Raw genomic sequence first — 16,385 nt, forward strand, 5'->3', positions numbered from 1 at the left:
GTTATTGAATTAATAACTGTGATTGTGAGCTTGTTTTGTTTTCTTTATTGACCAAAAGTTTTTACTCAAGCAGAACACCTGCTAGACAAGGCTAGATTCAATTCAATTCAGTTTGTTTCTATAATGCCAATTCACACCACATGACATCTTAAGGCACTTTCATTCAACTAGATCATACAGTCAAATTCATTCAAAGTTTTCTATCTAAGAAAAACCAGTTGAATGCATCGACTCATTGGTCATTTCGCACTGCGGCAGCAGCAGCTTCTAGTAGAGCACGCACAAAGCTCAGAGTACTAAGTTAAAAGTTCTCTTTTCTGTTGCTGTTTAGTCAATAAAAGTACGTTTTAAGATCATTTGAGGCAAGAATATGATACTTTTAAGTGTTCCTATATGGCCCATATACTGATTTAATTCTTAATTAAAAAAAAAAGTTCAGACGTTGAGCGAACCATGGCAAGCAGTGGACCTCCGAGGCTAACGGCAACCAGGGCTAACATTAGCCCGTCTGCAGAGGTCTGCATAGCTGTTTGTGAAGTACTGCTGGCTCTGATTGCGAGCTTTTTGTTTTATTTGGCAAAATGTTCATTTGATTTGTGTTTATCTATTAATTTTTTTTTCTCCCACTAAATGAAATGTCATAATATATTATTATCTAATAACAGAAGGTGAAAAGCAGCTCCAGACGAGCCGAGCATGTGGTGACATCACAAGTACGCCTCTGTTCCAATTGAGCCATATTTATGCTGCATGCTCCCATTTTCCCCATGTCCATACTTTACTGTGTTCTTCTCAAGAGCATACTTGGCGAGGACACAAGTCCGTACTCGCGTTCTTGTGAATTGAGAAACGGCAATTGACTTGAGGCAATCCTGCACACTAAGCATGCTTGTAGCGACAGTGGAGAGGAAAAACTCCCTTTTAACAGGAAGAAACCTGCAGAACCAGGCTCGGTGTGAGCGGCCATCTGCCGAAGCCGACTGGGGTTCAAGGTGACAGATGAGAGTCTTATCTTGCTAATGCCTTTAAAAAAGTTTTGAAACCAGATTTAGATGTTTAGGTTAGAGGCAAAACTCCTCTAGACTGGAGGTTTATTTAACATTTTAATGTTTTCTTCAACTGTCTGTAGCTTGTTTTGATTAGCTGTACTGAATGTAGAGACCTGTACATTTATGCTTTGCAGACTTTAAGGTTACATAGGAAAACCTTGTCTCGAGCAGGCAGAGAAGACTATATGTTCTCCCTTGCAAAGATTAGCAATTACTGCTTGAATAAAGAGCACCGATGCTCATTTCATGGTAATATAAGACTTTTTTTTTTTCCCCTCACACCAATGTGAAGAAAGAAGCCACTTTTGGAAAATTTCTGTTTGTTCTTTTCTACAGCATTGTAGGGGAAGCAGAAAATATGATATACATGCACCTATTGGTGAAAAAAAGACACTGTACACCTTACTATAAGGCATGGCAGCATCATGTTGTGTTTATTCTTTCCTTCTATGAGGTAGGGGAATCCTTTAAGGTTTGAAGGGAAGATGATTGAGCTAATGACAGGGAAATCCAAGAGAAAAATCTGTTAGAAGCTGCTAAGACTTTGGACTTTTGCTTAGGATTCACTTCCTCTTGGACAGCTGGAACCAGAACGGTTCCGATCAAAGCATATTCTTGTGTTTGGATTAGGTAGGATTTGAGGTCCATTGTTTATATATATTATATATTTATACATGCTGTCCAGTCTGTATGAGTTTGAAAGGTGATAGAGATGGTGAAACCGATTCTTTTTCTCTTTATAATTAAGCATTGCTATGTGTTGGCTTATCACACAGAGTCCCATTCTCTTAGATTAAATGCATTTTATTTATTTTTTTACTTCTTACAGCTAATACCGGCCTGGCCGTGTTAGAGGTATCACCAGGTTTGCTGCTGAGGATCACCACAGACACAGGGGACAAACACTTCAGCAAAGCGGTGGCGGCCCTGGACCCTGTGGGCACAGCCGGCCACCTGGTTTCCATGGTGGTGGCCGACGGGATCGACAATGCTCCTACAGCTCTCCTGGCCAATCACATGCAGAACTCCCTGGCAGCAGCCGTTGCTAAAGAAGGTAGGTCGGTTTCATGGTGAAGAAAATAACCAAGCAGAGCTTTGATTTTACCTGCAGCTGCATGTTTTGGAAGCAAATTAACGTGTTTCCTCAGATCTGTCCAAGGCGGAAGAGGATGTGAGGTGTTACAGCAGAGTGGCTAACTTTCTGCTGCAATGTTTGACAAAAATCCCCATGAGAACCTGCCAGGCGCTTCTGCAGCAGGTCAGTAACTACTGGCCACTGGGAATTATTGGAGAGACCTGATTAGGATCAGTTCTTAGAGACCATATTATAATAGCTGCCAAACATTGCAATAATAAGAACAAAATCACGAGGACAGGTTTTTCAAGGTTGTATCATTTAGGCTTGTCCCGATCCGATACGTGGATCGGATCCGGACGCCGGTATTGGCAAAAAAAATGCCGATCCAGACTGCCGATCCAGTTTTAAAAAAAAATCCGGTCCGTATTTTCCAGTTTCGCCGATTGAAACGATCCATTCCACTTTTTTGCGCCAGTGTTTCCCTGTTTTGCATTTTTATTAAAACTTACAGTAATACTTGCACCTTTAACTGTTTACGGTTTTACTGTTCACTGTGCAATATTAGATTGCTATTCATAATTTTGTCCAGTTTGTGTTTATCTCTTAATAAACAGGTAAGTTTGATGTTACCAAGCATTGTGTTTTATTCAATCTCACCTAATTTAGCTGGCTAGATGTTATCAAGAGCACTAAAACCCTTTTCAACATGAGTCTTACAACTAAGGCTAAATACTTTAACTTAAACTTAAATACATGCTCGGATAGGCTGGTATCGGCCAGTATCGGTATCGGATCGGAAGTGCAAAAACCTGGATCGGGACATCTCTAGTATCATTTTCTGGTTGGTGAACCATCTCCATGTATCACCATCTAGCTTGTCACCACCTTTAATTCTTATGCTACGTTTGCACCTAAAGCAGCAGAGTCCTGCTTTAGGTGTGAAGGCAGGATGGTAAGCTGGATGAACTGACTGCAAAGATGAAGTTTTCAGGTGAACTCTTTCACTTAAAAACGTTCAAGCTACTTCACAGCATATAAAGCTGCCATTGTTACTGGCAAAGAAAGGATAGGGTAGCTCCACCCAACATGCATCAGACTCACTTTTCAACCGCTCAGCTAGAGCAGCAAAGTTGCTTCAGCTGTGCATCAGGACTAAACTTGTACAAGTATTAAAAATTAAGCAGCATGCGCATTTTTGCTGCTCCTGCTGCTTGTGGAGTGAATGTAGAATAAGTACCTTGCCTCAGGTAAGTCCCCTACACTTCTTGTAGATGTATAGATATGAAGCTTATTGTTCTGTTTGAATGTAACTCGCAGGTGTTCCTGGAGCCTTTCTCCCGTGTGTTGGGCCAAGCCAAGTCCAAAGAGGTCCTGATCACAGTGGCTCAGTCTGACCCGAAACATCTGAACTGCCTGCACCAGCTGGGCATCCTGCTGGGAATCACGGATTGGGTCAAAGACTACCACAGAAAGTTGACCCCGCAGCAGAACCTGAACAGTAATGGTTTTTCAGCCCATCGGGATCACACCAAGGTGACAGTGCAAGAAAAATGTTTACTCTTTTTAACTTGGAGAGCTAATCAGCTAATGGCCTGTATTTCACTACACCCACTTATCATATCAAACAACACTGTACTCTCTAGCCACCAGGCGGTGTTTGACCTACAACTCCTAGATTTATTGTACCCCGAATCCCCCCTCTGTTAACGCTGCACTTTTTGAAATTAAGCAGTTTCCTGGTACTTAGGTAAATTAGATCATCTATTTGGATCAATTTTGATACAGGCATTTCTGTATAATATTTTATGTTTTCTGTTCACTGCATGTGTTTGATTGTGTAGGTCAGGGTTTCAAGAACAAAAACACTGCACTGATGTTGCAATGTCAGAGTCAAAAACTCATGTATTAAATATGATACACTTGGCTTTAAACAGTTAATAAGCTTGAAGGGAGCTGAGACTGCCGTAAAGCAGCACTTTGGGTCATAAGACTTGTTTAGTGATGGAATCTGACATTTTTTAATACATAGATACATTTTTGAAAAGACTATCCCACACAGATCATTGATACATGGCAAATGCTGCATATTGACCTTAAAAATAGTTTAATATACATCAAAGTAAGCCAATACTTTGGTCAAAGATTACACAGCGTTGCTTATAATGACCCCTAGATTACAAGAAAATAACTAGTCTGACCACATGAAATAGACTAAAAGATACTAAAAAGCAAATTATGAAGAAACCAGGAACCTCACTTTCAGAGTAGCCTCAGTGGAAGGTGGAATCAATCAAAATATGGTACTTTTATATGATATAAACACTGCCTCTATGGAACGTGGCATTGCCTCAATAAGCCTTTGGTACTGCCTGGGAGATATGGAAACCATAATTTCCTTGACCCCTCATTTTGGGCAAGTTGGCTGCCCAATCAAGCACGGTGATTAGATAGAAAACTTTGAATCAATTTGACTGTATGATCTGGTGAACTGTAAAGTGCCTTGAGATGACATGTATTGTGAATTGGAGCTATATAAATAATCTTAATTGAATTGAATTGGTGGCATGAACATCGAACCAGGTTTCGGTGCATCTGAAGGTAAGGGCAGGGACCAGATCCTACTGAGTGAGGAGGTTTTTATAGTTTGGGTTCCCGCCTCATTCTGCTCTTTCTAGATCTCTGCCACATCTTTGAATCATCTCTTTTTGATAATTGGCTGAAGCCCACAGTCTTCTCTTTAGCTGATGCATCATCTAGCCACATTTTGACTTCCACTAGAATTCTTGCTTGAAATGCTTGGACACAACGCTCTGTGACAGCCAGCCTCCTTACCTATGGACTTTTGTGGCTTACCCATCCTATGAAGGGTATCAATGGTGGTCTTCTTCAGTAGTGATGAAAGCGATCTTCCCCATATTAAACCAAATTTAAACAGTTTGAACACCTGTGGAAACCTTTATTGTTTTTTTTTTTAACCATTTTGGGTGTTTAGGATGTGACAGTTAGTGTAGAAAATTAGTTTCCTGCAAAATTCTTCACAGTATTCTAAATTTTTCATTGGTTTATATTCATTATAAAACAATTTTATTATATTTGTTGGTTATATGAACCCACGAGAGGTGCTGGTGACTATCTCCAGCTGTACAGGCGAGAGGCATGGTAGAACCTGGACAAGTCGCCAGTCCATCACAGAGACAAACAATCACACACTCACACCTAAGGAGAATTTAGAGAAGCCAATTAACCTAACAGTCATGTTTTAGGACTGTGGGAGGAAACCAGAGTACCCAGAAAGAACCAACAGAAACACCAAGAACATGCAAGCTCTATGCAGAAAGTGCCCGGGCTGAGAATCGAACCCAGAACCTTCTTGCTGCAAGGCAGCAGAGCTGCCCACTGCTCCACTGAGCATCCCCTGGTTTTATGAACTGAATTCCATAAAAAAAAAAAAAAAATTACTTGAAATAATTTTAATATTGGGTCCAAAAAGCTATAATATATAACATTATGGAAATTTTACAACTTTTCCATTGCCGTATATTTTTTTTTTTGGAAAGAGTTTGTAGCTTAGATAACAATAATAAAAAAAAAAATTTTTGTTCTATCAACTTTTCTTTGCCTAATATAACAATTAGTGTAAAAAAGTCCAAAAAATTTAAGTGAGTGGGAAAAAAAGAATAAATTTAAGGGTAGAAGGATTTTCTAGAGCACTGTGTTAAATAGGCCATCATGCAGAGAGTCCAGTAAACAGATTGGAGAGCTAATGGTTCAGCAGCAAAATGTGGTATGTTAATCATCTTTTTATCCTTTCATTTCTCTTCTTTTAGCCAAATCTCCTAGATTCTGCCAGCAGCAGTTTGTCCGCTTTGAATATGAGTGAAGACGAGTTCAATGAGGAGGACATCGCGGATAGCAGCTCTGTGTCTTCACTCAATCACGGCACTCAGCAGGGTGGATAAAACCTTTTTTTCTTTACTTAAATCAAGTTTCTGGGTTGTTTTTGTATTGTTTCTCTGAATTAAAAATAACCTATTCCTTCATTGTTCCCCAACTATCTTCCTCCAGTGAATGGAGACCAAGCAGGAGAGATCGATGAAGAGGAGGATGAGGAGGAGCTGTATGAGCTGGTCTCAATTCCTAATGGAGAGACCTCCAACATGAGCAGTGAAGCTGAAAGCGGTCAGAGCGAAGAACAGATCGACAAGTCTGAGGAGGAAGAAAAGGACGTAGTCAGCTGTCAGGCAGAGGAATCCCTCTGTCCTCAGAAAAGCATCATTGAAGACATCAGGTTTGTGTATTTATTGCAATTAGGTGTCAATTTTGTTTTTGATTAGAGCTTATTGATAATTCCTGCTGTTCTTACAGGAAAAGTGAGTTTGGCATCGGGGTGGAGCTGAATGCAGAAGGCCAGAAGTTGATGCAGGTCCACCAGGAGCGACTGGGCCGCAGCTTGGATCGCCTGTCCACTGAGCTCTACAGCAAAGACACACACTTTGTCCTGGAACTCATTCAGGTGGCTCCTCAAACACTCGAAAACCCTTAAAACATAACCCCTTAATCGACTTCCAACAAACGAGACGAAATCCCCTCGATTTTCTTTTGACTTTTCTGCAATCTTTTGCCAGAATGCCGACGACAACAGCTATCCCTGTGAGGGTGGCGTGGTTCCAGCCCTCGCCTTTGTGGTCGAGAGAGACTGCATCACTGTCCTGAACAACGAGTCGGGCTTCCAGGAGAAGAACATCAGAGCCATCTGTGATGTTGGCCGCAGCACCAAGGGAAAACACAAATATGGATACATTGGTAATTTAATATTTTAATTAATAAAGATTTAATTAATTCAATGGGGTTTAATTGATTTAAAAGTGTAATTTAATTTCTTTTCAGATTAATAAACATAAAAGTTTTTAATTTAATTAATTGTAACTATGTGCAACAGCGCCAGATTTATATAATTAGAGTGAAACTTAAAGAGAAAGTAAAAAAAACAAAAAAAGCCAAAAAGAATAAACTGCTTTTCTCTGATTGGCTCAGCCATCTTGTTCTTTATTAAAAGATTTGCACTTTGGCTCTCCTAGCCTGTATGAATATCACTTCCCACAATGTAATAGGAAATATATTTAACTTTGAATAGAGTCTTCTATTTTTAATTTAAACCAAAGGTGGAATGTGATTTTTTTAAAAAGGGCCTGAAATGAATAAATCCCAAATAATCCAATTTTATTCGAAAACCATATGGACAAAATAAACCAATTTTTTAATTCATAGAGCTTTTTTGCTCATCAATTATTGAATAAATAACCATATAAGCAGCACAGCAACACATATATTTCTTGGGTTTAATGAATTATTTAGATTATTAAACCCTCAGATTGGTTGAAACTATTTAGCTTTATTTAGAAATGCCTGATATTTTATGTTCCTTCTTAAAAAAAAAAAAAAAACGCATCTATAGAAGTGCGCCCAGTCCATGAACATTAAGGACGCTAAATGTGGGGAGGAGGAATTCTAATACTGACAGAACTATGAAAGTCCAGCTCTGCATTAAGCATTTCTTAACAATTACTATTTAATATTTAGCATTTAGTACCATTAAACATTTAGGCCTACCACTGAGGCTACTGTTTCTCATTAAGCCAGTTACCAACACATATAATCCTTCCTGGTCATTTTTCCTTCCTTACTGCCAGGCTTATTTGGATAGACCTTATTATGACGACCACAGAAGCACTTCTGCCGTAGCTTAGATGTCCCTACCAATTTGTGGTATTTGGATCAAACCACTGTTCCAAAGCTGGAATATCCCAGGAGGACCATCTCCTGTACTCCTGGTAAGACAGAGACAGATAGTACTGTTCTAATTCACAAGAACAGCAGACCGAGAACGGACAAAGTCCCCGGATGTTGTTCTCACCCCTCCCTCTTTACCCAGCATGCATCACAGCAGACTTGTCTGTTCTTGACATTGACAGCTGTCCCAGCATGCACTGCAGCAGCTTTCAATAGAGCGCTCACAGAGCTCAGAGTATTCAGTTAAAAGTTCTCTTTTCTGTTGCTGTTGTGCAATAAAAGTGTATTGTAAGATAATTTGAGGCGAGAATATTATACTTTAAAGCATAACTATATGGCCAATTTACCGATTTAATTTGTAATTCAAAAAAACAATTCCGGAGCTGAGAGGGCCGCTGCAACCAGCGGACCTCCGAGGGTAACGTGAGCCAGGTCGAACGTTAGCCCTTCTTCAGCAGCCCTCTCTCAGCATAGTCGTGTGTGAAGGACTGCAGGCTTATATGGCGTTTTTTTGTCTTATTTGGCAAAATGTTTATTTGATTTGTGTTTATCTGACTTTGTTAATTATTATTCACCCACTAAATAAAAAAATTAAGAATTATTATTATCTAGAGACTATTAATAACAGGGGGTGAAATGCAGCTCCAAAGGAGCCGAGCGTGTGGTGTCGTCACGAGTGCGCTTCTGTTCCAATTGACCCAGATTTATGCTGCTGGCTCACTCACGTTCTCGTGAATTGAGAAAAGGCCAGATGCCTTGTCAGATGCCTGCTCGTGCATCAGATTTACGTGTGTATAAGAAACAACAAGTACGAAGGTTCCAATGTGGGACTTTAGTGTGTATATGAGAAAATGAAATTAATTGTGTTACAATTAATTCATTGATTTGAATGCATTAAAATCCCAGGACTACTTTAAATCATTTACTTATATTAACGTCTTCCATCAGTAACAGCAATAACATTGAAGAGTGTTACCATGGGAGCACTCGCTGCAGGATGATGATACTCATGTATTTTTTTTTTTGCTGTTGAAACTATTTTTACAACAAAAAAAGCACTTGTCTAATGTAAGTTTAAGTGTTTTTTTATTTTTTGGACAGTATTTGTGATGTTCTGACTGTATGCATGGAACTAAAGAGAAGATTATGTTGTTACCACTTTCATCAGCATTTAAAATGAAGTCTAAACGTACATTTACTGATCTTTATATTATTACCTTTTTTATGTTTGCTGCTTCGTGCAGGACAAAAAGGGATTGGCTTCAAGTCTGTGTTTAAGGTCACAGATTGTCCTGAGATCCACTCCAACGGCTTCCACCTGCGCTTCGACAAGAACTGCGGCCCCATGGGATACATCCTCCCCCACTGGAGCGAAGAGGAGAGGCCTCTGGATGCACAGCTCAAGGGCATCCATCTACAGAGGTAGGATTGCTGGGTCTTTTTTATGTTGCTCTATTACACAGACCAGCCAAGACCATCTTTTATTTGCCTCCTTTTTTAGCTGGACCACAAAAATCTGCCTTCCATTGCGTTCTGAAAGTCATCAAACAAGGAACCTGTTCCATGACGTTCATCCCTCCCTGCTGCTCTTTCTGCACCGCCTGCGCTCCATCACCATCTGCAACCAGGTCGGTCATTGTTTGCACATGCAGATGTGTGTATGCAGTTTGTCTACGTTAATAATGTACCCTTCTAATAAAAGCAACATCTTTTTTTTTTTTTTTTTTATCACTCCTGCCTCCATCTGCAGAGCGAGAAGCGTCTCGTGACAATGACTCGCAAAGATCTTAGTCACAATGTGTTGGAGGTGGAGCATACAGAGGGTACAGAGCGCTGGCTGGTGGTGAAAACCACACTGCAGCCCAAGAAGGTAAAGCATATTTCTTAAATACAGTCACACTTTTTATTTCAGAACCAGCTAAAACTGATACTGTTCCTGATATAGAGGCAAATTATTTCTAATAAAGATCCAACAATAAAAACCAGAGGTTACTTTTCATTGTCTTAATTTGTGAAAATAGTTTAAAGAAATTCAAAATACATTTACAAAAATACTTCTACAGACAAGAAATCTACAGACAACTTTGTATGATTTTTGGGGGGTTGTTAAGTTACTCTGGGAGTCTTAAATTACAGTCCGGCACCTTTTAGGCTCTCTCTGCTTCTACACTCATGAATCCAATAACTGAAATACCTCCTCAATATGCAGTTAAGGGATTCATCTGAATAGTGCGTATAGGTCAGGACACCTAAGCCAAAATGGAAATGTGTTAGCCGTTGTCGTGAAAGGTGCTCTCCGAATTTGTCTGGCAGTAAAGAAGAAATGAGGAAGAGTAACCAAAGGTTTATTATTGATAGTCTTTAGCAAAGGAACCTACAAATGTTTCCATTTGGCACTTAAGATTTATGTGGATTCACACAATCCTTTGCATGACAGGACTTTGTTAATGTGCACTCTGTATGAGACACACCTCTTTATGTTTTGGGTTTATAACGGAGAGCTTCAGGCGTTCGCTGCATTGATGAGACTTTCTAGTTGTTTTCTGGACGGCTGTAGTCCCATTTTGATGTTAATTTCTATCACGTAATGACATCCAGCTACCTGAGTGAAGTTGGCCCCCCCACCTTCTTTAAATCAGACAAAATTAGTGTCAAAAGTTTGTGCTACGTTTGTGCTGGTTTGTGCAGCAAAAATTTTTGTTTGTGCCGCAATTATTTTAAAGATATAAAGAGATGTTTTTAGAGGTCATCAAAGGTCAACCAGCCCACTCAGGTCATCCGGCTGTCCCGATTTCTTGCCATGTTTCTACTGCTGATCCCATGAAAGAAGAAGGAACAGGAGCTAAGAAGATGAGCAGGGGCTACTGAAATCTGGATGTTTCTTAGACAAACTTTATTGTCATTTTGTATACACAGTGTATACAAAACGAAATTTCGTTTATACAGATTTTGACGGTGAATGAGCAGCTTAGCAGTGAAAAAGAACATTTCCATTCATAAAGTGAAGCAGTGATCAAATGTACATAGTGTGAGAGCATTGCAAAAATAAATAAATATATATGGTACCATGTAGTGCAAGTATGACGTTATCAGTGTGATGCAGAGTCTCGATTTGTGACCTGATTTAGAGTTTCTGAGTTACTTGGAAATCCATGAAGTAGAAACCTTTATTTTTTTACAGTTATACAATGAAATACTCCATAAAACATTGAAATCAAGGAACAAAATCTTTTTACAGGCCCAAGCATTTGTTAAACAAATACAAGTTAAGTGTAAACGTTTGTTGCTTTTTTTTTTTAACAAATAACTACTGTACTGTACTGTAAAATAATATAGTTATAAATAAATAAATAATAATTTTAATCATCAATACGAACTGAAGGGTTAATATTGCGGGGATCAGCACCGCCCCACCGTGACTGATTGGAACGGGAGAAAATGAAAAATGATTATTAAAAAAAATACAAAGTACAGTAGGACAAATAGTGACTGACGTGTACAGTACACTATTTCACTGCTCTTTGATGGAGCCGCTGCATCCTGATTGCTCTGTGGCATTTTTTTCTTCTAAAGCCTGCGGTGCAGGTGTGTTTTTTGGAGAGAAGAACATAGTTATCGGTAGTTGTTGTCGGTTTTTTTTTCTTCTGGGCCAAAAGATCCTTATAAACCGACATGTCACCATCGATTATGTTTGACAATAAAGTTTAACAATGCATGATGCAAATCCTTGAAGCAGTGAGACCGTGAAAAGTGAACCGCGTTATAGCGAGGGTTCACTGTATTGTACTTTTTAGCCTGTGCACATAAACATAAAGCTCATGTCATTGAGAATTATCACTGAATCTCTGTTGCAAAAATCAAGCCGTTGTTGCAGTGTTCCATTAGCGTTTTTAGCATCCCTTCTTTTAATGCTCAGATATTCTAGTTCAGGCCTACTCTTAACGCAGGGAGACGCAGCATTTGGTTCATATACTCCATTTATTCAGCTCAGATTCAAATCAAAAATACTTTATTAAACCCGAAGGGAAATTAAGTACAGAGAGCTGTAAAACTAATGAAAAGCCTGAGTTCTTTTAAGCCAGGAAAAAACTCATTGGTTTAGATTCTTTTGACTGTTAAACTGTTATCATTTGTTTAAGTTTTATTTAGTTTACTACCTACTTTATGGTGTTTTTATTTATTATTATTTATTATGCTTTAATTTACCTTCTATTTTACTGTTTAATTCATTTGAAGTACTTTGAATTGTCTTTGTACTGAATTGTGCTCTATAGCTAAACTTGCCTTGCCTTGTAAAGATGCTACCGTCACATCAGAAAAAAAACTATTGTTTTATGAGGATATAATAAACTTCACCAACTCAAAGAATAACAAAAATTTTATTTCTATTTTAAAAAATGGTTGAAAAAACCAAGTATTATTATTTTTATTTTTGCATTTTATAACTATGAACTGACTTGTTTTGGGTTGTCACATCAATTTCCTTTGCATGTTTCCATTCATAACACGGTTTTCAGCAATGTGCTTATAATTAGGCCTCCCTTTTTGATCTACTTGAAGCAGCCAGCCTGTCTGTCAGCTGTGCTCAAACAGATGTTTCTCTCTCAGATAAAAGAAGACGTTGAGTCGACCGAGCTCGCTCTGGCTTTTCAGCTGGGCGCCAACGAGGCAGACTCTGACATCGTTTGCCAGCCACAAAAGCAGCCAGTCTTTGCTTACCTGCCCCTCCGTAGTTTTGGCTTCCGTTTTATCATCCAAGGTGAGAAGAGAGAATCCAGAATAAATGGTTTGTGGAAGAAAAGAAATTTCTGGGATGAATTAGTTTCATTTTTTTCCTTTAGGCGATTTCGACATCCCTTCTTCTAGGGAAGATGTTGATAGAGACAGCTCCTGGAACCAGTGGCTTCGATCAGAAATACCGCAACTGTTCCTCAAAGCCATGGAAGTCTTCACTGTAAGGGAAAAATGGTCCTAAACAGGATTAATACAGACAATATTAGTGATACATTTATGAATGAGGAAAAGAAATGAGAGGTTTTTCGTGTGTTTCAGGCTCATCCAGAGTACAGTGGGCTGAAAGGTCTTTGTCAGTTCCTGCATTTTATCCCCCTGCCTGATGAGGTGCTGGACTTCTTCAAGCCTGTTGCTGGGCAGATTATTCAGCTGCTGAAAGGCAGAGCCTTCCTGCCGACACTTGGTTCAGGTAATACTCCCAAATGCATATTGTGAAAAGAAAACTCAAAACGATCAGGCAGAGTTCAGACTCAGCATAGAGTAACTGTGATTCCCAGGTGGCGAGGTGGTGTACAAGCTGCCGTCCCAGGTGGCCGTCTGTCAGGACGCCGTGATCCGTGACGTGATCGGCAGTAATGAGCTGGAAAGGCATCTGTCTCTGTCTTACCTCCATCCAGGTCTGAGCCCCCCACCTCCCGCTTCCCTGCTCACTAACATGGGAGTCCGGTACCTGCGGGGAGCAGACGTTACCACAGTAACCACCGCTATGGCAAAGGAGCTGGTGAGAGCGGAGGGCATCCATACAGGTGTGTGGCATAACAGTTCAAACTAACCAGATTTAAAAAAAGAAAAGTTGTAGAGGTTTAGAGAAACTGACTGTATCTGTCACGGTTTCAGAGGGGGGTCTTCGCCAGTTGGCCAGGCTACTGGTTTGTAACTTTCGAGCGATTGAGCATGGCTACGGAGAGGCGGAATCCATTCTCCAGAACCTCAGAGAGCTAACCATCATACCTCTGGCGGACGGACGTGTGGTGGCACTCAGCGCGGAGAGCGTGTTTTTCCCCCCAGAAGAAACCAAGACGAAGAAGAAGAAGAAAGCTCAGGTTCAGACAGGTAATGTGATGGTTTCCACCTTCATAACCTTTATTAAAGTCGTAGGGAAAACATATTTAAATGTCAAATCATTCTGGCTTAAACATATATATAAATGTACTCTTGATCAGACAATAAAGACTACTATAGATTTATATGTCGCAGCTAATATACGCAACAGTTGAAATAAGAATTATTTACTTTACCATTGAGTTTTCGTCCCTCAATTTTTCAACTATTTCGAAAATTTCTTTGAGATAGGGCCAAGGATGAGGGAAGTCTTGTTGGTATCCATCTCCCAATATGCTAGCGCCTGTGTCCGACCTTTCAGACATTTCAACATCGTTTTCTGATTCCGACATTGTAGCATGGCATAGACAATTCACGTTTTCAGTTTGAAGAACACCTGCTTGCTTCTGATGATTTCCTTTAGCTAACCAATGAGTGTTTGCGTTATACGACTCATCCAATGACACTAGTTTCCACTAGATGTGACGTGAAATAAATATTTATAAACACTAAACCAGGGGTAACCAATTAAAAATCAGCGGGGTCCGAATAAAGAAAATCATCAACCAGTAAAGGTCTAGAGACATTTTTAATGATCTGTTACTTTAACACTGAATTTAACACTGAAATAAAATGAGGTATTTATGCATTCATGTTATACACTGAGTTAAAAAAATAAAATAAAATAGAAATTGCCAAAAATTGCATCCCGTGCTATCTCAGAGGAGTTGACACTTGTATGACTTTATTCCTGTATATCCATCAGTAGTTAAAGGACAAGGGTCAGCAAATGCTAATTCTGCCTGTAAAACAATAACAGCGTAATTGTTGCTTTATGATCTGAAGCCTCATTTGGAGCTTTTAAACAGGCATTCAGTATTATAATAAAGCCCACACTGTTTCTGAATAGATACATTATTGTATGACTTAAGTTCTGTTCCATTTATGCCTCTTTCCTTGTAAGTGTGAAATGTCCCATGGTCCTGAATGCACCATAGCTATCTGACGCTCGTGAATGCTTCACACTGGTCTGTGTAGATGCCCGCTTGATTTTCCGCTTAAAACAAACTTTGCAGTTTCAAAACTCACGTCGGCTATCACTGTTTATTGTTGTGTGTGAATAACAAGAGACAACAACAAATAAATCAGCTGTACCTCGGACAAAATCTTTGGATTTAATGTTGTTCATAACACCCCTACTTTTGTAAATGAATCTGCCAAATAACCAAAATTTTTTCCCACAAGAGGTATATTTAAACGTTTTTATATCATTAATATAACAACAAGTAGCTCCATTGGTCCTATTTTGATCAGTTTTCCTCGTTGATATGCAGTTGTACAGGGCGAGGCATGCTCCCGCCCGCCACTGGGGATGCATATCTCAGCAGGGATGCACTTTTCGGCATAACAACAGACAGCGGTCCGCTAAGCCCTGACCTCTGCATTAAACCGAAGACAAGAGTAACGTGTAACGGTTGTTTTAAAAATGTAAGCAATAGAAAGAACAGTGTGAAAATGTAATGAGTAGAAGTCAGAAGTAGGAAGAAAAATAGGTAATAGAGTAAAGTATAGATACCTAAAAAGTGTACTTAAGTACAGTAACAAAGTATTTGTACCTCGTTACTTGACACCTCTGGTTTGATGATAATTTGCTTCCTCTTCTGATTAATAAGCAATTAGACCTATGCAGTGTTCTGTCACTGGGTGTTTTCTGAACAGTGTTAAGCCTGTAACAGGTATAAGATGCATTAACGTCCAAAAGGAGTCCAGATTAAAGATTTTCATTAAAAAACAATCCCCGGTCTTTCTGCATAGAGACTGTTAGGTTAATTGGTTGGCCAGCCTCATTCATTACTCATACAGTTTAATCGTTACTCGTTATCTCAAGAAATCAATAACGGTTTAATAGCTGTAATTATCCCGTTACAACAAGATAACAGTTAAAGGAGAAGTTCGGTTTTTTACACTTTAAGCCCATTTTCTGTAGTGTCCAGGATGAAATCGAATGATCGACACCAAAAGTTTGACAATTGCTCCTGTCTCTGCTTTTTGGCTCATTTAGAATCCACCCCTGGCTGCTTTAGAATGGCTGCCATAGTGCATGTCGGATAATGTCCTTAAAACAACCTTAAACGTTCTTTTTTTTAAATATGCTACTCACCGTGTCGTCAGCGCTGTTCAATGACGTTCCAAAAAAAGTTTCGTAAAGAAAAACCGTTCCTGTCTTGTTTTATTTAGCATTTTGTAAATCCCATTGAGTTCTGTAGGAATAGTCAATATTCCCCTGCCACCGGAAACGGAAATGGGGCCTGTTTACACAGTTGAAGTCTTTTCGCTTCACTCTGTGTACTCCGACGTCGAGAATCAAGAATCCACCTTTCGTATTCCATTTTCAGAGTTTTTTAAAGTGTTTAACAGAGACGTTAGCACCTCGACTTTTTTTGGAACATCATTGAATAGCGCTGACGACCCGGTGAGTAGCATATTTTAAAAAAAGAACGTTTAAGGTTGTTTTAAGGACATTATCCGACATGCACTATGGCAGCCATTATGAAGCAGCCAGGGGGTGATTCTAAATGAGCCAAAAAGCAGAGACAGGAGCAATTGTCAAACTTTTGGTGTCGATCATTCGA

General features: G+C 39.4%; 1 protein-coding gene across 5 annotated transcripts in view; it reads left to right on the top strand.

The window, feature by feature from the left end:
* The window catches only part of wu:fj29h11 (protein NO VEIN), a 64,212-nt gene that overhangs the window by 28,066 nt on the left and 19,761 nt on the right, over positions 1 to 16,385 (top strand). For all 5 annotated transcript variants that reach the window (XM_038304326.1, XM_038304331.1, XM_038304330.1 and 2 more), the window contains 15 exons: positions 1,879 to 2,103; positions 2,198 to 2,307; positions 3,445 to 3,660; positions 5,955 to 6,078; positions 6,193 to 6,415; positions 6,493 to 6,640; positions 6,753 to 6,930; positions 9,162 to 9,339; positions 9,419 to 9,545; positions 9,668 to 9,787; positions 12,526 to 12,676; positions 12,759 to 12,871; positions 12,970 to 13,120; positions 13,209 to 13,457; positions 13,549 to 13,764. In XM_038304326.1, coding sequence (XP_038160254.1) covers positions 1,879 to 2,103; positions 2,198 to 2,307; positions 3,445 to 3,660; positions 5,955 to 6,078; positions 6,193 to 6,415; positions 6,493 to 6,640; positions 6,753 to 6,930; positions 9,162 to 9,339; positions 9,419 to 9,545; positions 9,668 to 9,787; positions 12,526 to 12,676; positions 12,759 to 12,871; positions 12,970 to 13,120; positions 13,209 to 13,457; positions 13,549 to 13,764 — 2,529 coding nt within the window. The remainder of the gene's footprint in view (positions 1 to 1,878; positions 2,104 to 2,197; positions 2,308 to 3,444; positions 3,661 to 5,954; positions 6,079 to 6,192; positions 6,416 to 6,492; positions 6,641 to 6,752; positions 6,931 to 9,161; positions 9,340 to 9,418; positions 9,546 to 9,667; positions 9,788 to 12,525; positions 12,677 to 12,758; positions 12,872 to 12,969; positions 13,121 to 13,208; positions 13,458 to 13,548; positions 13,765 to 16,385) is intronic.

This window comes from Cyprinodon tularosa, unplaced genomic scaffold (genome assembly GCF_016077235.1).
Source record: "Cyprinodon tularosa strain WSP-4 unplaced genomic scaffold, ASM1607723v1 ctg531, whole genome shotgun sequence".
In the NCBI taxonomy this organism is placed as follows: Eukaryota; Metazoa; Chordata; class Actinopteri; order Cyprinodontiformes; family Cyprinodontidae; genus Cyprinodon; species Cyprinodon tularosa.